This window comes from Aotus nancymaae, unplaced genomic scaffold (assembly GCF_030222135.1).
Source record: "Aotus nancymaae isolate 86718 unplaced genomic scaffold, 86718_ANA_hifiasm-v0.15.2.pri h1tg000006l, whole genome shotgun sequence".
Lineage (NCBI taxonomy): Eukaryota > Metazoa > Chordata > Mammalia > Primates > Aotidae > Aotus > Aotus nancymaae.
In genome coordinates this window covers 6,408,563-6,431,929 of record NW_026988417.1, presented here as the reverse complement: position 1 = coordinate 6,431,929, position 23,367 = coordinate 6,408,563, and the positions used below count along the sequence as shown (strand labels likewise).

The 23,367-nt window shown below is 49.8% G+C and overlaps 1 protein-coding gene across 4 annotated transcripts in view; it reads left to right on the top strand.

Moving 5' to 3' along the window:
- Nucleotides 1-23,367, top strand: part of TBC1D14 (TBC1 domain family member 14) — a 117,666-nt gene that overhangs the window by 3,979 nt on the left and 90,320 nt on the right. For all 4 annotated transcript variants that reach the window (XM_021669347.2, XM_021669344.2, XM_021669356.2 and 1 more), the window contains exon 2: nucleotides 9,543-10,281. In XM_021669347.2, the coding sequence (XP_021525022.2) occupies nucleotides 9,560-10,281 (722 nt within the window). In that variant the 5' untranslated portion in view covers nucleotides 9,543-9,559. The remainder of the gene's footprint in view (nucleotides 1-9,542; nucleotides 10,282-23,367) is intronic.

Below are 23,367 nucleotides of genomic sequence, written 5' to 3'. Positions count from 1 at the left end.
GATTGAGGGGGGTGGATCTGGGCAGCATGGCAAAACCCTGTCTCTACCAAAACAACAACAAATTAGCTGGGCAGGTGTGGTGGCGTGTACCTGTGGTCCCAGCTACTCTGGATGCTGAGATGGGAGCCTCACTTGAGCCTGGGAGGCGGAGGTTGCAGTTAACCCAGATCACATCACTGCATTCCAGCCTGGGTGACAGAGACGCCATCTCAAAAAAAAAAAAGTTTCACCTGTGCTTTCCATAACCAGTGGTCAGTGTAAGTTAAGTGTCCACTCAGAGTTGTAAAGGAGCCTTTGAGGACCCTGAACAATAGTCGGTTTCTGCCTAGTTTGCTGAAACATTCATGGGCTGAAACTTATTTAAACAGCGTTGTGTTAAGTGACAGGTTCCTGAAAGTTGCCACCATTCACCCTCTGGAGGAATATGTGAGATTCTAGGAAATTCTTTTCTGGACTGTTTTTATCCTAAAGAATCACCCATTTAAAAGCCAAACTAGGCCAGGCGCGGTGTTTCACATCTATAATCCCAGCACTTTGGGAGGCTGAGGCAGGTGGATCACCTGAGGTCAGCAGTTTGAGACCAGCCTGACCAACATGGAGAAACCCTGTCTCTAGTAAAAAATACAAAAATTTAGCTGGGCATGGTGGTGGATGCCTGTGATCCCAGCTACTCAGGAAACTGAGACAGGAGAATTGCTTGAACCTGTGAGGCAGAGGTTGCGGTGAGCCGAGATCGTGCCATCGCACTCCAGCCTGGGCAACAAGAGTGAAACTCCATCTCAAAAAAAAAAAAAAAAAAAAAGCCAAACTACTTTTATAGTGGACTTTTCCATTTTACATAATGCAAATCAGTTCATTGTGTCCTGCCCTGTGTGTAGCAGTGGAAAGAGTCAGCGCCCTGGAGTCGGGTTCAGGCCAGCCCTGCCCAGCTCCTTTATTATGCATCACCTATTAGACCTCAGCCTTTAAGCTCTTTGGGTGGTTGTGGAGGTGACAGTGCTGGTGGATATAGACATGGACCCAATGCCTGAAGTGTGTCTGTGCTTGGGGAGTGGAGGCAGCTGCTCATGTTCATGAGCCGGCAGCATCTGGTCCTTTCTGCCTGAGCCAGGACTTGAATTAAAGAAGAGAAAGAGGCCAGGCTCAGTGGCTCACACCTGTAATAACAGCACTTTGGGAGGCTGAGGCGGGTGGATCACTTGAGGTCAGGAGTTTGAGACCAGCCTGGCCTACATGGTGATACCCTGTCTCTACTGAAAATATAAAAATTAGCTGGGTGTGGTGGCGGGTGGCTGTAATCCCAGCTACTCTGGAAGCTGAGGCAGGAGAATCCCTTTGAACCCGGGAGACAGAGGCTGTAGTGAGTCGAGATCATACCACTGCACTGGGCGACAGTGAGACTACGTCTCAGAAATAAAACAGAGAGAAAGAAGCGCACAGGGGTTGGTGCTTGTGTCGCCCTCTACCAGGCAGGCCAGTTCTCAGGGAGGTGCCACGTCACTTAGTGGGTTCTCCTTGGCGTTAGAGGCTCAACTGGGCTATTTCTCCTGAACAGTCCTGCCCGCTGTCTGGGGCTGAGATGAAGGCCTGATGGAGCAGCTGCTCCCGTGAGGAGGTTCTTAGTCCCCCGAGAATCCTCACCAGGAAGCATGGGGGACCCTGAGAGGTCTTGTGGAGAATGCTGCGGGTGCCGTGGACAGACGACTCAGGTGGGGACCCCCTGTGACCACGTTGGGGGGTCACTGCACCTGCTCAGCCCAGGTTTGTTATTCCCATCTGGAAATGGCAGGATGCAGTCTGCTGTTTACGGGGCAAGGTGAGCAGAGGTGCTTATGTCTGCGACAGGCCTTCTTGAGCAGCAAAGCTTACCGAGGGGCCTTGGGGCCACAGACTTGAGTTCAAGCCCAACTCTGCCACATGACAGTGGAGACCTTGGGCAGGCCACATACCTTGGCTTCCTCCTCTGGGTAATGGGGATTATGACCTGGCTCCCAGGGCTGCTGAGGGGCTGTGAAGCAGAGCGTTGTATTTAGAGTTCAGGACAGTGCCTGGTTCTCGTTACATTGCCGTCCTGTGGTGCTGCCCTGGGGGTGCTGTTAGGTGTTGCAGGCTGGTCCTTCCCTCTGGAAACCTTGGCTCTGGGACCCGTATACCCTCAGGCCATGGCGGAGTAGGAATGAGCTGTGTGGGCCTGACCCTTAAGGATAAGAATCCAGGCTGAGTGCAGTGTCTCATGCCTGTAATCCCAGCACTTTGGGAGGCCAAGGTAGGCAGATCACCTGAGCTCAGGAGTTCAAAACCCGTCTGGCCAATATGGTAAAACCCCATCTCTACTTTAAAAAAAAAAAAATGCAAAAAATTAGCTGGATGTGGTGTTGGGCGCCTGTAATACCAGCTACTTGGGAGGCTGAGGCAGGAGAATTGCTTGAACCTGGGAGGTGGAGGTTGCAGTGAGCTGAGATTTTGCCACTGCACTCCAGCCTGGGCAACGAGAGTGAAGCTCCGTCTCAAAAAAGGGCAAGAATCCAGAAGTCAGTGGCCAGAGCTGGATTGATGGCAGGCTTGGTGGTGAAGGTGAGTGCACTGTCCTTTGAAGATCAGATAGGGCAGTGGCGCCCCCCTTGCCGTTGGGGTTTGAAGAGACAGCTGTCCTGTGGAGTGTCAGAGAGGAGCTGGGACAGGGAACGCTTCGTGCTGCAGCCCCAGAAGAGGCTGCTGGCCGATGTCTGTACAGACGGCAGCATGCCTGCTCCCTGAAGCCACTGTGAGTGGATTTATTCCCCTGTGGGAACATACCTACATCGTTTGGTTTGGCCTTTGTAAACAGTTTCTTTTATTTAGGAAGACTTTTGTCAAGACCTTTCCCACTGCTTTTTGAGGAGGAGAAAATCAAGCAGTTGCTTCAAGACGGCATTGTTTTCCAAAGCCACATGCAGAGTCACCAGCAGAGCTACCCTCTACTTTCTGACTTGTGTTGAAGATTGTGGCTCTGGTGGAGTGACGGTTGATTGAATCCCTCGGGGGCAGCTGTCCTCTTTGCTTCCTGCATAACTGAGTCTTGGGAGAGGTAAATACAATTCAGATGGCGTCGTTTCGTGGAATGAAAATTTAGTCTTCCTCTTGGCCGGAAAGTGATGACTCATCACCATTTGACTTGAGTTCGTGCCTCCATGGCTGGGTGCTGGGGCCATTCCTCCTGTGCCTTGGACACCTGCTGCAGTGGTCACTGCCGCAGGGAGATGCTGTCTCTGGGACGTTAGTGATTTGGACTTTGGAAAACAAATGTCAAAGGAGGAATTTTCACTTTGCGGACCATCACGTGCTGACAGCGTTCCTCACTATCTGGCCCGCATCTAACCAGTGTGTAGGCAGGCACTGCTCAGCTGCTGTGTGCACGCTCCGGGGAACTCCATGGTAGGGGAGTTCTTCCTCGAATTCCTGCCTCCAGTGCTCACCGAGTTCTTGGAACGCAATCCAGCTTTCAGCAGATGTATCTTGGATGGGACCATCTCTGAAACCTGCCCACTTCAGAACTTAGTTGTTAGTAGTAATTAATTCAGCAAGTAGATTTTTGAAGCCTTAATCCATGCCAGGCATTTGACCAGAGAATAATTCCCAGAAACAATTAGAGCTGTGCATGCCTGAAACAGAATCCAGTGGGGAGAGAGACGTGAAGACAGTTGTAAAATAGTTGTTTCTGGTGGGGTGTGGCCGAAAGGAGCCTAGGAGGAAGGAGGCCCTGCAGTTTTCTGGGAGAGGAAGGGAAGGCTTTTCAGAGGAGGTGGCCTTTGAAAGCACCAGTTGAGTGTCTCTTTGTGCCACCCCCTACCTGGGTTCTGAGGCCCCTGATGGCCTACCTGGGGAGGGCACCTCAGGTGGTGGTACAGTAGGTCTGAGTGTTTGGGCTGGTCAGGGGGTGACTGCACAAGGCTGGAGAGGCAGGCACAGACGGATCAGGAGGGTCCTGTGTGCTGGCTCGGGGAATTCAGGCTTAGTTTGTCTTTTATGAACGTGGACTTGGAGGCAGGCCATCTACAGTTGGTCTCCTGGCTGGCGTCCAGAGTCCACCCATGAGCCTTGTCTCAGAAGCACACACCTTGTTTGTACAGCTTCCCCCACGAAAGGTAGCAACAGGAGGCAGGTGGCCTTGGAGTGTGGCATCTGCTCTAGTGACACTGGTGGCACCAGGCGGAAGCGCTTGAGGACAGGTGGCCTTGGCCCTTGCAGAGTTTGTTTTTAGAGTATGTTGCAAGCGGAAGTGCTATTTTCCCTTTTAGGTTTATTTCCCTGAAGACTGACACCCTGTTCCTGAGGTTTAAGGAACTTAACTGGACTTGGGACTAGCAAAGGCCTCAGAGGTTGCTCAGCTTCTCTATTAAAGAGACCTGGGCTGCTGTCCCCAGTCCCCCATGGCAGAGAAGAGTAGTAGAGAAAGGTTTTCTTTCTCTACCTAAAGCCAGTTGGGTTTGGGCTCTGCCAGACCTCACTTCCTTCTTCCCTGTGCATTCTTGGTGGCATTTCAGGGAAGGGGTCCTTGGATTGCCATAAATGAAATCCTAGAGTTTCACCAAAATGGTTTCCAGTTCCAGGAGGCATGAGTGATGCCTTCTGCTTGCCTAGGCACTGAGTTTCCTAGGAAGGATAGACTTTTTTGTGTTCCTGTCTACTCTGTTAGCAGAATTTGCGTTCTAACCACATCTCTTTTGTGGCAGCTGACTTTTTTTTTTTTTTTTTGCTGTACTAAGAAGTAGAGGGAGGCACACCTTCATTGGGCACCTATTGTGTCACTAAGGGGCTGGGTTTGTCAGTAACTTCACCAGACCTTCTCATTTCTTTTATCCTCAGACTGGCCTGTGAGCTGGGGTATTGCCCCATGTTACTGCTGGGGAAGAGGGAAGTTAAGGCTCAAAAGGGTTAAGCACCTCATTTGAGGTTGCCTTACCTGGCAAGTGGCAGAGCCAGAATTTCAGCTGGTCCTGTGAGAGGTGCTCAGCTGTTTAGCGTGAGGATTTCCTCTTGCATGTGGGGGTTTTTGCTAGTTTGATCTGTTAGAGTGTTGATGGTGTTTTGATAATTCTAATTACCTTGACATTGTCAAAGATTGGCTCTTAACTGTGTGCTACAAATGTTTCTTACTCTATTTTCCTTTTAATTAACTTCCAGATTTGTATATATTTGAATCTACCTGGATTGTATCTTACTTTTGTGAATTCTGTTGTTTCCTAACATAGCAACTTGAGGGATTCTTCCCAAGCAGGGGACACAGAGGGTCTGCAGTGGCCCTGCCTTGGAGGGCTCATGGCTCTGGGGAAGAGCGGTGAGGGCTGTGAAACATTGAAAATGCGTTCACGTGTGTGGAGGCGATGTCCGGATTCTTCCAGACGATGACCTGAGTTTTTGCTTTATAGATTAGAGAAATATTTTATTTTTTTGCAGCACCTGTATAATTTCACCTTTTTATTTTTTGAGATGGAGTTTTGGTCTTGTTGCCTGGAGTGCAGTGGCATGATCTCAGCTCACTGCAACCTCCATCTCCTGGGTTTAAGGTGTTCTCCTGCCTCAGCCTACCAAGTAGCTGGGAAGGCAGGTGTGCACCACCACACCTGGCTAATTTTGTATTTTTAGTAGAGATGGGGTTTTGCCATGTTGGTCAGGCTGGTCTTGAACTCCTGACCTCAGGTGATCCGTCTGCCTCGGCCTCCTAAGTTCTGGGATTACAGGTGTGAGCCGCCACGCTGGCCTATAATTTCACTTTTGTATTAAATCCTACTTTTGTCTGCATTTTTGCTTTAGTGTAGTACAGTGTGGTTCTAATGTCTAAGAAAAATTGATGATCAATTAGTATAACACTGTGATTAAATCTTCCTTACTCACTGGTCATATTTCAAGTTTTTGTTTTTTATATTTATTTGAGTTGGAGTCTCACTCTGTCACCAGACTGGAGTGCAGTGGCACAATCTCGGCTCACTGCAACCTCTGCCTCTCGGGTTCAATTGATTCTCCTGCCTCAGCTTCCTGAGTAGCTGGGATTACAGGTGCATGCCATCACGCCCAGCTAATTTTTGTATTTTTAGTAGAGAGGGGGGTTTCACCATCTTGGTTAGGCTGGTTTCGAACTCCTGGCCTCCCAAAGTGCTGGGATTACAGGTGTGGGCCACCGTGCCTGGCCTGTTTGTTTTGAAACAGGGTCTCCCTATGTTGCCCAGGCTGGAGTCCAGTGGTGCTGTCATAGCTCACTACAGTCTTGAACTCCTGGGCTCAAGAGATCTTCCCTCCTCAGCCTTCTCAGTAGCTGGGACTACAGGTGTGCACTACCATGCCTGGCTAATTTTTACTTTTGGTGGAGATGGGGGTCTCACTGTGTTGCCTGGGCTGAATCAAATATTTGTATATAGTTGAGCCTATTTCTGAATTCTGCATTTCATTTCATTCCTTCACATTTCTAGTTTTGCTTCCGGGCTGTACTCTTACTGGCCCCTTTGGTTTCTGGGAAGGAGGGAGATTACTCCCCTCCCTTTCTCTCCTTTTCTTTTTTTTTCTGGAGACAGGATTGTGCTCTGTTGCCCAGGCTGGAGTGCAGTGGTGATCATAGCTCATTGCAGCCTTGAACTCCTGGACTCAAGTGGTCCTCCTGCCTCAGCTTCCTAAGCAACTGGGACTACAGGCATGAGCCACTGTACGTGACTCCCCTTTTTCTGCTTTTAATGAATTTGCTTTTGCTGTATTGACACTGAGTTGCAGGCCAGGCTTCCTGAAGTAGGAACATGCAGCCTCCTTACAAAAGCTAAGATGTCACCGAGGAAGGAGTGGTTATCATTCTTTCTCTGTGCTTGAAACCTTCAGTTCCTCTCTGTTTGATGATAGCAGCTACCAACAAAGTGCCTGTTGGGGGCCAGGTGCCTATTAAATGCTTTTCTTGTGGTACTTAATTTAATTCTGCCAAGGCAATAGAGTGGAGCTGGGATTAGATCCAGGAACATCCGAGTCCAAAGCCCTTTTCTTTATGTTGTTCTCTCGTATGGACCGGATTTAAATGCACTGCCCGATTTCTTTTTTTCCTTCTTTTTTTTTTTTAGATGGGAGTTTTGCTCTTGTTGCCCAAGCTGGAGTGCAGTGGTGTGATCTTGGCTCACTGCACCCTCTGCCTCCCAGGTTCAAGTGATTCTCCTTCCTCAGCCTCCTGAGTAGCTGGGATTACAGGTGTCTGCACCGTGCCTGGCTAATTTTTTGTATTTTTAGTAAAGACAGGGTTTTACCAACCACTGTTGGCCAGACTAGTTTCAAACTCCAGACCTCTAGTGATCCACCTGCCTTGGCCTCACAAAGTGCTGGGATTGCAGGTGTGAGCCACCGCACCTGGCCATTTTAAATAAAAATAAAAAGGAGCAGTTATGCCAGAGTTCTCAGTGTGCTGGGGGCTGCATTCTCCAGGCTAGCGTGCCTCATACCCGCCCTTCCTGATTTGTCTTAGGCTGGAGAACTTTATTATTTATTATTATCTTTTTAAGACAGAGTCTTATTCTGTCATTCAGGCTGGAGTGCAGTGGTGTTAGTGGGGCTCACTGCATTCTTGACCTCCTGGGCGGGTTCAAGTGGTCTTCCCACCTCAGCCTTTCAAATAGCTAGGACCACAGACATGTGCCACCATGCCCAGCTAATTTTTCAATTTATTTTAAAGACAAGGTCTTCCACTGTTGCCCAGGCTTGCTCCTGAATACCTAGGCCTGAGTGATCTTCCTGCCTCTACCTCCCAAAGTGCTGGAATCACAAGCAGGAGCCACTGTGGTTAAATAACTTTATTTTTAATTTTTTTTTATTTTTGAGATGGAATCTCACTCTGTTGCCCAGACTGGAGAGCAGTGGCATGATCTTGGTCCATTGCAGCCTCATCTCCCGGGTTCAGGTGATTTTCCTGTGTCAGCTTTCAGAGTAGCTGGGATTATAGGCATGCGCCACCACACCCAGCTAATTTGTTTTATGTTTTATTTTATTTTGTTTCATTTTTGAGGTGGAGTCTCTGTTGCCTAGGCTGGAGTGTAGTGGCGTGATCTTGGCTTACTGCAGCCTCCACCTCCTGGGTTCAAGGGATTCTCCTGCCTTAGCCTCCCTAGTAGCTGGGATTACAGATGCGTGCCACAACACCTAGCTAAGTTTGTATTTTTAGTAGAGATGGGGTTTCGCCATGTTGGCCAGGCTGGTCTTGATCCACCTGCCTCGGCCTCCCAGAGTGTTGGGACTACAGATGTGAGCCACCGTGCCGGGCCATGCCAGAGAACTTTACACATGGCCTTAGATGTGTACGTGTGATTAATGGATTTTGTTTGTTCGTAGGTCTTTCTCTATTACTCAGGCCAGAGTGCAGTGGCGCAATCATGGCTCACCACAGCCTAAACCTCCCAGGCTCAAGTGATCCCCCCACCTCAGTCTCCACAGTAACCAGGACTACAGGCATGTGCCACCACATCCAGCTGATTTTTTTTTAGTTTTTTATAGAGACAGGGTCTTGCTATGTTGCCCAGGTTGTATGGACAGCTTTGACTCTTCTCACTGAAACCTCGGAGGTTCTGATCTTTATTCTTCCTTTGTTGATGTTTATCTTCACTGAGCGGGCCTCCTAACCTGGGTTTATGTAATCCTAAACCAAGCCTTTCTAACCTACGCCTCATCTCCTTTGGGGTCCCGTAGATCCCAGCTCTGCTGTTACACAGCAGTGTGATCTTAGACCCGTTTCTTAATCTTCCTGAGCCTCGGTTTCTTCCATGGTAAAGGGGATGGTATGCCCAGCCTCGTAGATGTGAGTAAGTGTGACTGAAACATTTGTGGAGAGGCCTGGCTGCTACAGATGGCATACATAATTTATTTTGTTGTTGTTTTCCGTCTTAATGAAGATATCTTAGGATTTTTTGCTGTCTCAGAACAAGTAGATCCTTGACTTACGTATGGGTTATGGATTCACATATTTTGACAGAGATATTCTCTTTATCATTGAACCACTCCCCGCCGCCAGAAAACCCCAGCCCCCGCCCCCCAAGCCCAGTCCTCAGGCTCCCAGTGCTGTCCTGGGGATGGAGATGTGACTGGTAGGGGTGGTGATGATCATTTTTACCTTGGGCACATCCTTTGTCTGGGTTACCTTCCTGCTGTGTTATATCATGACAGTGTATGTTAAAACTCTAGCTTCTGGGGCAGGTGTAGTGGTTCACACCTGTAATCCTAGCACTTTGGGAGGCCTAGGTGGGCAGATTGCTTGAGGTCAGGAGTTGGCCAACACAGCAAAATCCCATCTCTACTAAAAATACAAAAATTAGCTGGGCATGGTAGTGCTCATCCCAGCTACTTGGGAGGCTGAGGCAGGAGAATTGCTTGAACCCGGGAGGTGGAGGTTGCTATGAGCTGAGATCATGCTACTGCACTCCAGCCTGGGCAACAGAGCGAGACTCCATCTCAAAAAAAAAACCCTCTAGCTTCTGGACGTCGTATGTGGGGACGTGGGACCTTTTCAAGGCTTTCTCCCTTAATTTCCATGTTTGTGTTTTTTCTAGTTTCTCTTTGGACCAAGATGACTGATGGAAAACTCTCCACCTCTACAAATGGTGTAGCCTTGATGGGCATTCTGGATGGTCGACCAGGAATCCCTCTTCAGAACCTGCAACACGTCCATCTCAAGGCGCCCCGACTCCTCTCGGCGCCTGAGTACGGGCCCAAGCTGAAATTCAGGGCTCTAGAAGACCGGCACAGCCTTCAGTCGGTGGACTCGGGGATTCCTACCCTGGAGATCGGCAACCCGGAGCCTGTGCCCTGCAGCGCGGTCCATGTGAGGAGGAAGCAGTCCGACTCGGACATCGTCCCCGAGCGGGCCTTCCAGAGTGCCTGCCCACTGCCGTCCTGTGCGCCACCAGCTCCTAGCAACGCCGAGCGGGAACAGAGAGTGCGGAAGTCCTCCACGTTCCCCAGGACAGGCTATGACTCAGTGAAGCTCTACAGTCCAACCTCCAAAGCCCTGACCCGCAGCGATGACGTCTCCATCTGCAGTGTGTCCAGTCTCGGGACAGAGCTGTCTACCACACTGTCCGTCAGCAATGAGGACATCTTGGACCTTGTGGTCACGAGCAGCTCCAGTGCCATTGTGACCCTGGAGAATGATGATGACCCACAGTTTACCAGTGTCACCTTGAGCTCTGTCAAGGAAACCAGTGGCTTACACCAGCAGGACTGTGTCCATGAGGCTGAGGAGGGGAGTAAACTGAAAATACTGGGCCCATTTAGTAGCTTCTTCACCAGGTAATGCTCTCTTTGCCCTCCGGAAGAGCTTGCTTGTCGAGTCCTGGCCAGTCGCCTTGTTCTTGTCTCAAATGTGCTGTGTGTTCTCTGTGTCGTTAGGCAGGCACTGTCTCACACCAATAACTGGTAGCCCGGGATCCTGTGGGACTGTGCAGGACTGGTCTGTTGCAGATTCTACTCTTCTGTGTCCCTGGCTCATTTGCAGTCTGTTGTCACTTCTTGGCCTCCAACCTGTTGTGGCTGTCCCACAGGTGGCCAGTGTTAGCACATCAGTAGCCTGAGCCTCTGCAGGGCCCTGTACACTTATAACGTTTCTTGCGCCAAACAGAGGGCACTGGTGAGGGTGATGCCAGTTAGTAACTCCCGTTTCTTTTTTTTTTTTTAATTCACCTGGGTGCAGGTGGGCTAAGGCCGAAAAGGGTGTTAGCCTTTTCTTTTTTTTTTTTTTGAGATGGAGTCTTGCTCTGTCACCAGGCTGAAATGCAGTGGCACAGTCTTGGCTCACTGCAACCTCTGCCTCCTGGGTTCAAGCGATTCTCCTGCCTTTACCTCCTGAGTAGCTAGGATTACCGGCGCTTGCCACCATGCCTGACTAATTTTCTATATTTTTAGTAGAGATGGTGTTTCACTGTGTTAGCCAGGATGGTCTCCATCTCCTGACCTCTTGATCTGCCTGCCTTGGCCTCCCAAAGTGTTGGGATTACAGGTGCGAGCCACTGCTCCCAGCCAGTAACTCCCGCTTCTAGTGCCAGCCCTCACTGGTGTAGTGCAGTGCTGGCATCCCAGGTGTCCCAGCCGTGTCCCCGTGCTTCTGCATGGCTATGCTACTGTGTGCCCATCCTGGCCCTGCCCCTGCTGTGGAGGTGTGTGCTTCGCTGCACTGCAGCCACATGCATTGCCAGCTGTGCTGGGCCCGGCCATGCAGCCCGTCCCCATGGGGCCTTGTCACCCAGGTGCTGGAGTTCCTGCGTCTTCCAGAAGCCCCATGGGGGCTGCACCTTCAGCTTCTGCCTTTTATTTGTGCTCTCATGCTTTTGTTCAGCAAGTGCCTGTTTCCTAGGCCCTGTTCTAGGCCAGTCAGGTGGGGTAATACGTGAGAGAAATGATCTTGGGTTATGACTTAGGGTGACTTAGGGTGGGCTTGTAGCCTGGGAGTGGTGGGAATGCACACCTCAGTCAGTCACACAAGCAAATGTAAACTCTTGAACTGTGGTGTGCTGGAAGGAGGGACACGGGGGCTGTGCAGAATGTGTGTAGAATTGAGATCTGTGGCCAGGTGCAGTGACTCACGCCTGTAATCTCAGCACTTTGAGAGGCCGACGTGGGTGGATCACTTGAGGTCAGGAGTTCAAGACCAGTCTGGCCAACATGGTAAAATCCCATCTCTACTAAAAATATAAAACTTAGCCAGGCATGGTGGTGCAGGCCTGTAATCCCAGCTACTTGGGAGGTTGAGGGAGGAGAATCGCTGGAACCTGAGAGGCAGAGGTTGTGGTAAGCCAAGATCGCACCAGTGCACTCCAGCCTGGGTGACAGAACAAGACTCCATCTCAAAAAACAACAACAAAAAGAATAGCAATCTGCTCCATAGCTGCTCTTTGGAGGGCTCTGGGGCCAGGGCTTGACAGGTGGGAACATTTCTGCAGTGGACCCTGGTTGCCCCATACGTGTCTGTAGCAGAACCCATGTCAGACATTGCAATACTGGGTGTCCCTTTGAGGTGGGTGGTGTGCTGGCTGGAGTCCGCTAGAGACTCTGTGACTGTGGCTACACACGTTAACGTGTCACTGCCTCAACTGCTTCAACAGCTAAATGGGATCATCTCAGATGAGCCTAAGACCAGTCCTGAGCAAAATGATCTGTGGTGTGGCCTGTGGTTTTGTCGGGAAACTGTCTTCTCGAGCGTACTGACAGATACGTGTCTTGGTACCATGAGTGGAGTTCCTGGTCTCAGAATGCAGTAACTCAGCCATTGCCCTCAGTGGGAGGAACCCGGGAACTTTGGGGGAGACCCTGTCACTATCTCTTCTGAGGCTGTAGCTATATTGCGGTGTTGCTGTGGTTAGATTTGTGTGGCGGAACTCTCCCCTGTGCTCAGACGAGTGCATTCAGCTGTCCCTGCTTATGAACGCCACCCGGTCCCTGTTCCATGTGGTCCTTGGGATCCATCCAGACATAAGAATCAGAAGCTCAGTGAGAAAGGCCTGAGGATGGGTTTTCAGAATACCTGGGCTTCTTGGCAAATCTGGGAAACCTTGCTGCAAATGGGGTTGGCCGGGAAGCAGCATGGTGGAAGGAGTGTGGCTTTGGAATTCCCCTGACCTGCACCATGTCCAGCTCTGTGGCCTTGAGCAAATTCCTTCACCTCCCAGTCAGTTTTCTCATCCTGAAAACAGTGCACGGAGGAGCTGGGCACGTGTGCCCATTATGCTGTTGACAGACGTCACCCGCTCACGTTTGTCCTTGTACTTTCTGTCTCTGCTGCCTCACCTGAGAAGTGGGGATAATGAGCCCTTCCTTCTGTGGCAGTGGGGATTAAGTGGGTTAGGATGTGAGAAATTTAACGCAGATCCAGACATGCAGTAAACTTTTAAGCATCAGTTGCTTCTGGTGATCACAGCCACGTTGCTCTGTCTGCCGCCTTTGTGATTCAGCTGACTGAGCTGTGTGTATTGGATCCTCTTCCCCTTTGAAAGGAAGCATTGCTGGTTATGCAGTTTCTAGATCATTTCTAAAGCTTCTGTTTCTTGAAAGTCACACTCAGCTTTGCGCCGTAGAACACAAGTGTCTTTTCTCTTATTCCTTGGTTCCTGTCTCCTTATCTTTCTTTTGACAGCTGTGACATTGTTATTGTGAGCCTCTTTGTATTACCTTTTGGAAGATAATGGAATATAATGAAAAGTGACTCAAAACAAGTGATGACATGGGCAGAGTCTAGGGTTTTTTTGTCCTAGAGTCTTAAAAATGTTAGAGAACGAGTTTCCATCTAGTTTCTTTGAGGGGAAAGGGTTTCAGTGCCAGAATCTTTAGAGCTCACTAAACATTTTACAGGAGAGTAGAGTTACAGCGAATGTTCATCACCTCAGCCCAGGGCCTGGCCCACAGCAGGTAACCAGAAGGCTGTGGACGTTGTGAGTCTTTGTTGAGGGCGGGACTAGGGCTAGAGCTGGCCCTCTGGGCTTCCGAGCCCTGGCTTCTGAGCCATCCCGTTTCCCCACTTTGTCCCCTCACTCTCTTGCCTTCTGTTTTCCTTGTCTTCAGTGGATCCGTCTCTGGGTCGTAAAGGACGTGTGGACAGTGTAGCCTAGGAGAACGTGCTCGGAGGAAGGGTGGAGATGGGCAGGGATGACTTTGGCTGCTGGATGAGGTGGCCTGGGAGAGATGGGAGCAGGGGAGTGACAGGAGGGCTGGCCAGTCCTGACCAGGAGCTGCAGGCCCAGGTTGCATTTGTCCTTCACTCACACTGTCACCTGCACTGTCACGAGCACCTCTGTCCCAGACTCCAGCTTGAGCTTTAGAGAGAGTCCCTGCCCCTACAGAGCTCACAGTCTGATGGGGTAGACAGACAAGGCATTTCACGGGCTGTGGGGGCGGGCACGAGTGCTGTTACTGAGGGCGGAGAGGGGTGGCACTGCAGCTGGGAGTGCTGGTTCAGGAGTTCCTGCTGGCTGGGTTCATTGTGAACCCTCCTGTTTAATCACTGTGTGACCTTCGGCATGTTACCTCTCTGAGCCTGAAGTAGGGGATAAAACTACTGTATACGGTTAGAGATCAAATAGGTAGGGCATTTAACTCCCTGGCACTCCGGAAGTAGTAGCTTTCTATGGTTCTAACAGAAATATTATCATTTCTAAAAAATAAGTTTTCTAAAGCTTTCTCTAGTTCTCCCATATTGTGCTTGTGCCAGTCAACCTGTTGCTGAAGAAGTCAGAGCAGCGCTGCTCCGACCGGCCGATGTTCTGGGAGAGATGCTGCTTTGTTGTGGGCAGCCGTCCTGTGCATCGGAGGGTGCCTTAGAGCTTCCCTGGCCTCCACCCACGAGATGCCAGCAGCACTCCCCCGGTCGTGACAGCCAAAACGGTCTCCAGACATTGCCAGATACCCCAGGGAGGGGCTGGCAGAATCTTCAGCCTTTGAGAATAAATGTTGGGATTTCCTTCTTTGAAGGAAATTTACTAGCATAACTTGAGGACGATTTTCATTTGTGTAGAAGAGAAGGACCGTGTTAAGGGATCATATGAACCCAGTGTAGATTAACAGTATTTATCTAGAAACCTGGACAGCAAGTGTAAGAGAAAGTCACATGCTTGTGGCGGGTTTATTTTCCACAGGATTATAGGGTTGGGTTCTATGAAGCCAAGGGTTTAACCTCCTAATCCACGTTGGTCTAGAAGTTAATGATTAGCTTTGATCAAGTACATCGTCTCTTGTGTAGCCCCTTTGTGGAGCTCTCAGAAGAGATGATATGAGTGCCCTTTGCTGAGGAGAGGTGTTTGAACTGCATTGAAGGAGAAGGAGCTTGCCCAGTGAAGGTGTGGGGCACAGGGAACAGCTTGTGGCAGGCTGGGAGGTGGGGGGCACCTGGCTGTGTTTAAAGAACCGGAATGATGGATTTTTCCAGACTGCTTCCCGACGTGGCTGGGAGCTCCTTGGGGGCAGAGTCTGTGTCTGGTTCACCCTGGCACCAAGTGTAATTCACAGGCGGAGAGGAATGTGGTGGTTGAGAGCGGGGGCTGCTCTGACCCAAGTTTGAACCTCAGCTCTGCAATTTTTATACTGTGTGATCTTGAGAAAGTCACTTAGCCTCTGCGATCCCCAGTGTGTACTTGAGTGACATGGGGTTAATTGCACCTCTTGTAAAGAGTTAATGTGAAGGGGCCGGGTGCTATGGCTCACGCCTGTAATCCCAGCACTTTGGGAGGCCGAGGTGGGCGGATCACCTGAGATCAGGAGTTCAAGACCAACCTGGTCAACATGGTGCAACCCTGTCTCTACTAAAAATACAAAAATTAGCTGGGTGTGGTGGTGGGCGCCTGTAATCCCAGCTATACTTGGGAAGCTGAGGCAGGAGAATCATGAACCTGGGAGGTGGAGGTTACAGTGAGCTGAGATTGCACCACTGCACTCCAGCCTGGGTGACAGAACCAGAGTGCATCTCAAAAAAAAACAAAAAAAGGAGTCAATGTGAGGGTTAAATCAGATAGAGCACATACCCAGTGAATAGGTTAGATTTCTGGCCCTACTCTCTGCTTTTGTTGGGGTTTCACACAAGATTTCACTTTTTTTTTTTTTTTTTTTTTTTTTTTGAGATTCAACTGTATGAAAATGTTTGAAACCACTGACTTAAGAAACATAAATCTTCAAACGGGTACTTTGTCTGGATATAAAAGTAGTCAACCAGAATTTTGGTTCCTTGAGTGAGCTAGGCTTTTGGGATTTGATTCTTTGGAGAGTGACAGCGTGCTAAGGAAGGAACCTGCTCGGGGGCTTTCTCCCTGGGGAGGTGAGTTAGCTCACCAGTGAAGGGGGAATGCAGCTGGAAACACGTGACTGCCTGAGCCCCAGTGCAGGGAAGAGCAGGCAATGTTCAGCTTTTGCTAGATGCTGTCCTTCCCTTCTCCAAGGCTGCCTTGCTGGGTCCTCAGCAGCCATCTGCAGTAGTGTGCTGTCGGGTTTGGTGGCTGGCTTGCCATCCTCCGGGTCAACCTCCTTGCCGCCTTCCTATACTATAGCAGCTGGAGAGTTAAAAACAGTCATTTCCCAGAGTCTCTTGCAGCCAGGGTTCTGGATATCGAGTAGATACCATCAGATTTTCCCGTGTGAGAGATTGGAGGCAGCAGTTCAGCGGATGCCATTTTTCTTGTCCTTATGGCTGTTTCCTGCTGCCTGGTGATGTCATAGAGACGTGAGGCTCTCCTTCAGTGTCATGCCGGGCCATCTTCACTCCCTGGGTGTTGAGGCAGCTGTAGGGGAGCCAGTGTCATAGGCAGCCATGGTGGCTTCCCAGTCCCATGGTATTGTTGCATCAGATGTGGCAGCTCCCCCGGTGCATCAGTTCTCCCCTGTTCAGGGAGCCGCTCCTGGGGGTCTAGCTTAGAGCCGACTACCAGCAATTTTGAAATCGTCTAATTCCCTGAGTTACATCTCTTTCTGCCTGAAATACCTAGAGTGGTTTCTTATCCTTCACTGAAAGCTGACTAAGTCAAGTAGGTACCGGGAATTCTCATTTACATGTGAGGAAACGGAGACAAGGGTGGTTAAGTGTTTTGCCCAAGGATACAGAGAAATAGAAATAAGTTCATGCTTCTAAGGGTTGTTGGGGTTAAGTGGGCAGGGAGTGTACATAGGCGTGAAGCACCGGGCACACCACAGGCACATTAATGTCTAGTCTGTGTTTTCCTGTTGCCTGACTGTAGTTTACTCCTGCTTTGTCTATCTTAGAATTAGCACTAGTGAATTGAGATGGAACACTGTAACTATGCCTTTTCCGTGCAGTCAGTTCTTTAATATTGCTGGCGACTTTGCCCTGGCATTATGGATATATAGACAGCACCTGCTGTGTACCTGCGTTGCTGCTGCTATGCATGAGCTTGTGTGTTGCTTTGCTCACTCCCTGGGTCTGGAAGGAGTTCTGGGTAGTGGTTTCTGGACATCTACCATGTTTGTTGGTGTGTGGTCTTGGGTGAAGCAGGCGCTCAGTCTCTCTGGGGCTTAGTGTCCTTGTTTGCAAAATGAGCTGAGGAGTACATACTTTACATTAAAGAGTTGTGATGTTGAAAAGACCCATCTGATCAAGGTGTGAGGCTGCAAGTGCCGGGCAGTAGGAAAGCAAGAAGATTAGAAGAGGGGCAGACTAATGCTGGAGGCCACTGGGTCAGTCCCTCTACTCTGTGATAAGGATCTGGAGAGAGATGTGAACAAAGCAGCGAAGCCCCCAGGAGCCCGGAAAGAAATAACAGGGCTGGGATGCCACTGGCCTTCGAAAGTGCTTTCCACCCACACGAGGGTGGAGATGGTGAGGGATCAGCTTGTGCAAAGTCAGGGGAGCAGGGGAGAGCCCAGCCCCTCTGGGAAGGTGCCAGTAGCGTGAGGTGCTCAGGAGGGGCAGGGATAGGAGAGGAGACCAGAGAGGTGGTAGGCACCCAGATGGGGCACGATTTTGAGGACCACATTTAGACGCAAGACTCAAAGCCTGTCACAGCCAGACAGGGTGAGATGAAAATCTGCCCAGGAGCTGATGGGCTGCCTTGATGAGAATGAGTTAAACTTGATAGCTTGACAGCCTCAGATCAGCAGCTCCCTTTGGAGAAGGCAGTTGCCCTGTTCTGAGCTCCGGTTCTGGGCCAGGCACTTCAGTCACTTTCTAAAGCATTTCACAGCTCACTGGAGACAGGCTCAGAAAGGCTAACGGCACAGACTGCGGAGCTGCGATTTGAACATTCACTTGTTAACTCAAAAGTCCATGCATGCTGTTTCTACAGAAGACACCACCCTGTCTCTTGTAACATGCGTACCATGATCAGAAAGGGGGAAGCTTTGGGCTGGGAGAGCAAAAGGAGATGAACGGGAAATCAGAGGTGCAGTGGCGATTTTGCAGGGCATTGTTGGAGCTGTGACAGTCTGTGAAAGGGAGGAAGTGAGCAGAGCTCTAAGCTGGGTCAGGGCGGCCAACTGGGTGGCGTCTGTCAGGGTACTGCAGCTCCTCCCTGGGAAGGTGGTTGGAGACTTGCTTCTTGAGCCATTGCAGGCCAGCAGGTTGAGAATGCTTTCCTCCTCCAGTTACTCCAGGCATTTGACAGTGTGGGAGTGAGGGGGGAGTGAGGCTGGAGTCAGCCTGTGTCACGAGGCCTGCTGCTGGGTTGGTGGCCTTCATGGGCTGGTCACTGGCAGGGGAGGGAGATGAGGGAGGATCACTGCAGGTACCTCCTGGAGGCCTTGAGCCAGAGAGAAGCAGGGAGGGTTTTAGCAAGCAAGAAACTTGTAGGGTGCTTCCCATTATTCCTCACTAAAAATCTGTGAGGGAGCCACTGCGCCCGGCCTTGCTCTGGTCTTCTGACCCTGTTTCGATTCCCCCATCCCAAGGGTTGAAGTTTCCTGGTTGTGTGTTCTCGTGCCAGGTGAATTCAGCAGCTTGATGACCTCTCGATTGCAGAATGTCTGCGCTTTTTTTCCAGTCACTGGTTTACGCAGCTGGGTTCTTACCTAGCGTTGATTCAGCACCTGGGAGGTCACTGGTAACCATGACCCAAGACCTTTCTTTACATCCGTCTGAGTTTCAATTTGAGGTTGCAGTTCATGTCTGGAGAGGTGCCACTGATGGTGTCACTGCACACAGGGCTTAAAGGAACCGTAGGACGCCAGCTGTGTGTGCGCTGGACACACACAGGAGGTTGTCTGGTGACCGCTGCAGTTGCTGTTTGCAGACCCTGCCAGTGTCAGGCCATGTTCAGAAAGAACATCTGGGCTTGTGAGGGTGTGCTGCTTCCCTGTGCTTTGCTGGGCTTTGTTTCTCTTGGCTGCAAATCACAACAATAACCATTCTTTTTTTTTGAGACAGAGTCTCACTCTGATTGCCAGGTGCGATCTTGGCTCACTGCAACCTCCGCCTCCCAGGTTTTTAAGCGATTCTCCTGCCTCAGCCTCCCAAGTAGCTGGAACTACAGGTGCGTGCCACCACGCTCAGCTAATTTTTGTATTTTTAGTGGCAGCGGGCGGGGGGGGGGGGCCTCACCATATTGACCAGGATGGTCTTGATCTCTTGACCTTGTGATCCAGCCCCCTCAGCCTCTCAAAGTGCTGGGATTACAGGCGTGAGCCGCCACACCTGGCAGTGATCCATTTTTTGAGTGGCTGCTGTGTACCAGGCACCGTGCTATGTTCTTAAGTATGTTTCTCACCATACATACTTAAAAAAAAATATTTACTGAGCATCTGCCATATGCCAAGGCACTATTCTAGGTGCTTGGGATTCATTTGTGAACAAAACAAAGCCCCTGTCCTTGCAGAGCTTATATTCTAGCAGAGGGCGCTGATGATAAACACAGTGAGTAGATGGAGGGTACGTGCTTGCTGACCAAATAGCTGCGGAGAAAGTGAGCAAGCAGAGGTGGTACGAGGTCCTGGGAGGACTGGAGAAGACAGGTTACAGAGTGAATAGGCTGGTCAGGATATGCCTGAAGGAGGAGGAGAGATTGAAGCAAAGACTTGAAGGTGGCCGGGTGCGGTGGCTCATGCCTGTAATCCCAGCACTTTGAGAGACCAAGGAGGGCAGATCACCTGAGGTCGGGAGTTCAAGACCAGCTTGGCTAACATGGTGAAACCCTGTCTGTACTAAAAATACAAAAATTAGCTGGGTGCATTGGCACGCTCCTGTAATCCCAGCTGCTAGGGAGGCTGAGGCAGGATAATAGCTTGAGCCATTCAGGCTTGAACCATGTTGGAGGTTGCAGTGAGCCGAGGTCACGCCACTGCACTCTAGCCTGGGTGACAGAGCAAGACTCTGTCTTAAAAAAAAAAAAAAGACCTGAAGGTGTCGGTCACAAAGTTAACCAAGCAGGTACTTGGGAGGAGAGTGATCCAGTGAAGGGGAAGGACGAAGCAGGCCTAATGCATTTGATCACAGAGGCCCTGGGGATGGATGTCACGTCAGTGTGACCGGTTCCATATGGGCATATAGGCCATTGAATGATGTTGGCTTTGACTTAGGGTAAATGGGGAGCCACTGCAGAGTGTTTGTCTTCTTGAGGGGAGGGGCAACTGGGCAGAGCTTGCTGAGAGGGCAGGGCAGATGAGGACTCAGAATTGACTGTTTAAGCACTTCGGGAGGCTGAGGCAAGTCAGGAGTTCGAGACCAGCCTAGCCAACATGGCAAAACTCCGTCTCTACTAAAAATACAAAAATTAGCTGGGTGTGGTGACGAGTGCCTGTAATCCCAGCTACATGGGAAGCTTAGGCATGAGAATCACTTGAACCCAGAAGGTTGAGGTTGCAGTGAGCCGAGGTTGCGCCACTGTACTCCAGCCTGGGCAACAGACCAAGACTCTGTCTCAAAAAAAGAAAAAAAAAAAGGAAAATGAAAAGAATTGACTGTTTAGCAATGAGGAGGCTATCAGTGACCTTTGAGCAGAGCTGTTTTAGTGGAGTGGTGCAGGCGAAAGCGAAACTGGAGTAACTATTTAAGAGAGAATGGGGCTCGTTGCTTGCAGCTGTGAATTCAACCCTGTATTTCCCTGATTGCTGTCAGCCAAGGGTCACTTGCAGCTCCTAGAAGTCACCCAGATCCCTTGCTGTGTGGCCCCTCCATATTGAAAACCAACAACAAGGATTCTCTTGTGTCGAGTCCATCTTATCCTCTAAATCTCTTTCCAAAAAGAGACACTGGTTGCTTCTAAGGGCTCACTGAAATTGCATAAGGCCCATTGAGAATTACCTCTTTTTCTTTTCTTCTTTCTTTCTTTTGCCTTGCTTTGTCACCCAGGCTGGATTTCAGTGGTACCATTATAGCTCACTGCTTGAACTCCCAGGCTCAAGCCATCCTTGCACCTCAGCCTTCAGAACAGTTGGGATCACAGACATGAGCCATCACACACAGCTAATTTAAAAAATTTTTTGTAGGGACATGGTCTCACTTTGTTGATCAGGCTGGTCTTGAACTCCTAGCCTCAGGTGATCCTCCTGCCCTGGCTTCCCCAAGTGTTGGGGAGAGGATGAGGCACAGGTGGGTGGGGAGGAGGGTCTGGGGGAGGGCGCTCTTTCTCCTTCCCTCCCTCTCACCCTTTTCCTCTCCCTCTCTTCTCTTCCAGGCTTGTAGTCTAATTTATTGTTTGTAGTGTTGCTTCATTATTTGTGTGTGAATACAGGTTTTTTTTATTTTTTGAGACGGAGTCTCACTTTGTCACCCAGGCTGGAATGCAGTGGCACGATCTCGTCCCACTGTAATCTCTGCCTCCTGGGTTCAAGCAATTCTCCTGCCTCAGCCTCCTAAGTAGCTGAGACTATAGGCATGCGCCACCACACCTGGCTAATATTTGTAATTTGTGTAGAGACTGGGTTTACCATGCTGGCCAGGCTGGTCTTCAACTCTTGACCTTAGGTGATCCATCTGCCTCAGCCTCCCAAAGTGCTGGGATTGCAGATATGAGCCACTGTGCCTGGCTTGAATATGTATTTTTAATTTCAACATATTTACTTTTTACAAAATAAACAATTGGCCAGGTGCGGAGGCTGAGGCGGGCAGATCATGAGGTCAGGAGTTTGAGACCAGCCTGGCCAACATGGTGAAACCCTATCTCTACTAAAAATACAAAAAATAGCCGGGCGTGGTGGCAGGTGCCTGTAATCCAAGCTACTTGAGAGGCTGAGGCAAGAGAATTTCATGAATCCGGGCGGTGGAGGTTGCAGTGAGCTGAGATTGTGCCACTGTACTCCAGCCTGGGCAAAAGAACAAGACTATGTCTTGTGGATGGAGGGGAGACTATTTTTTAGAGCAGTTGTAGGTTCACAGCAAAATTAAGCAGAGAGGATAGAACTTCACATATCTCCTTTTTATCCTCATGTGCACAGCCTGCCCTCCCAGCAGCAGTCCACACCGGAGGAGTCCATTTGTTACCGTCGATGATACCGTACTGACTGACATGTCATTAACACCGGGAGTCCAGAGTCTACATCACTGGCCACCCTGGGTGCTGTGCACTCTGTGCGTTTGGACAAATGTGTAATGATGTGTATCTACCATGGCTGTATCGTACTGAGGAGCTTTACTGCCCCCAGTCCTCTGTGATCCACCTACCTATCTTTCTGTCCTAACCCCTGCAAACTTCTGATCTTTTTACTGTCTCCATAGTTTTGCCTTTTCTAGAATGCCATACAGGTGGAAATCATTTTCAGATTGGCCTCTTTCATTTAGTCATATAAATCTGAGTCTCTCTATGTTTTTTTCATGTCTTGATAGCTTGTCTCTTTTTAGCACGCATTGATATTTCGCTGTATGTAAGTTCCACAGTTTTTCTGTTCACCTGCTGAAGGACACCTTGGTTGCTTCCGAGTATTGGCAATTATGAATGAAACTGCCATAAACGTCTGTGTGCGGATTTGTGTGTCGACATAAGTTTTCAGCTCCTTTGGGTACATACCAAGATGTGCAGTGTCTAGGCTATACAGTAAGAATATGTTTAGTTTTATAAGAAGCCAGCAAACTGTCTTCCAAAGGAGCTGTACCATTTGAATTCCCCCAACAATGAGTGAGAGTTTCTGTTGCTCCACATCCTCCATAGCATTTGCTGTTGTCAGCGGAAGTTCCTGTTTGATTGTTCTGGGTTTTTTTGGTTTGTTTTTGCTGAAGTAGGAAGCAGGGTCCTGAGTATGGGTGTTATTAGTCTGTTTGAGATTTTTTTTTTTTTTTTTTTTTCCTGGGAGAGTTTCACTCCTGTTGCCCAGCCTGGAGTGCAATGGCATGATCTCGGCTCACTGCAACCTCCGCCTCTCGGGTTCAAGCGATTCTCCTGCTTCAGCCTTCCAAGTAGCTGGGATTACAGGCGTGTGCCACCACGCCCAGCTAATTTTGTATTTTTAGTGGAGACAGGGTTTCACCATGTTGGTGAGGCTGGTCTTACACTCCTGACCTCAGATAATCCACCCACCTCGGCCTCCCAAAGTGCTAGGATTATAGACGTGAGCCACCATGCCTGGCCTTTTTTTTTTTTTAAACAAAATGCTGTAGACTAGGTGGCTTATAAACAACAGAAATTTGTTTCCCACACTTCTGGAGGCTGGGAAACATAAGATCGAGGTGCCAGCAGGTTCAGTGTCTGTGAGCTGTTGAATGTGTTTTTTATAAGGGCACTAATCCCACTAGGGAGGGAGGACTCTACCCTCATGACCTAGTCACCTCCCAAAGGCTTCACTTCCTAATACCGTCAACATGAGGGTTACCATTTCAACATGTGAATTGGATCAGGGCACAAACCTTGGGGCTGTAGCAGTGGGGATGGAGTGCCGGGTTGGAAGTAGTGTGAAAGCCATGTAGGCATATGAGAGAATGGATGGAGAGGGAGGGAAGTGTTGCCAGGGGCAGCAAGGGCCCTGCTA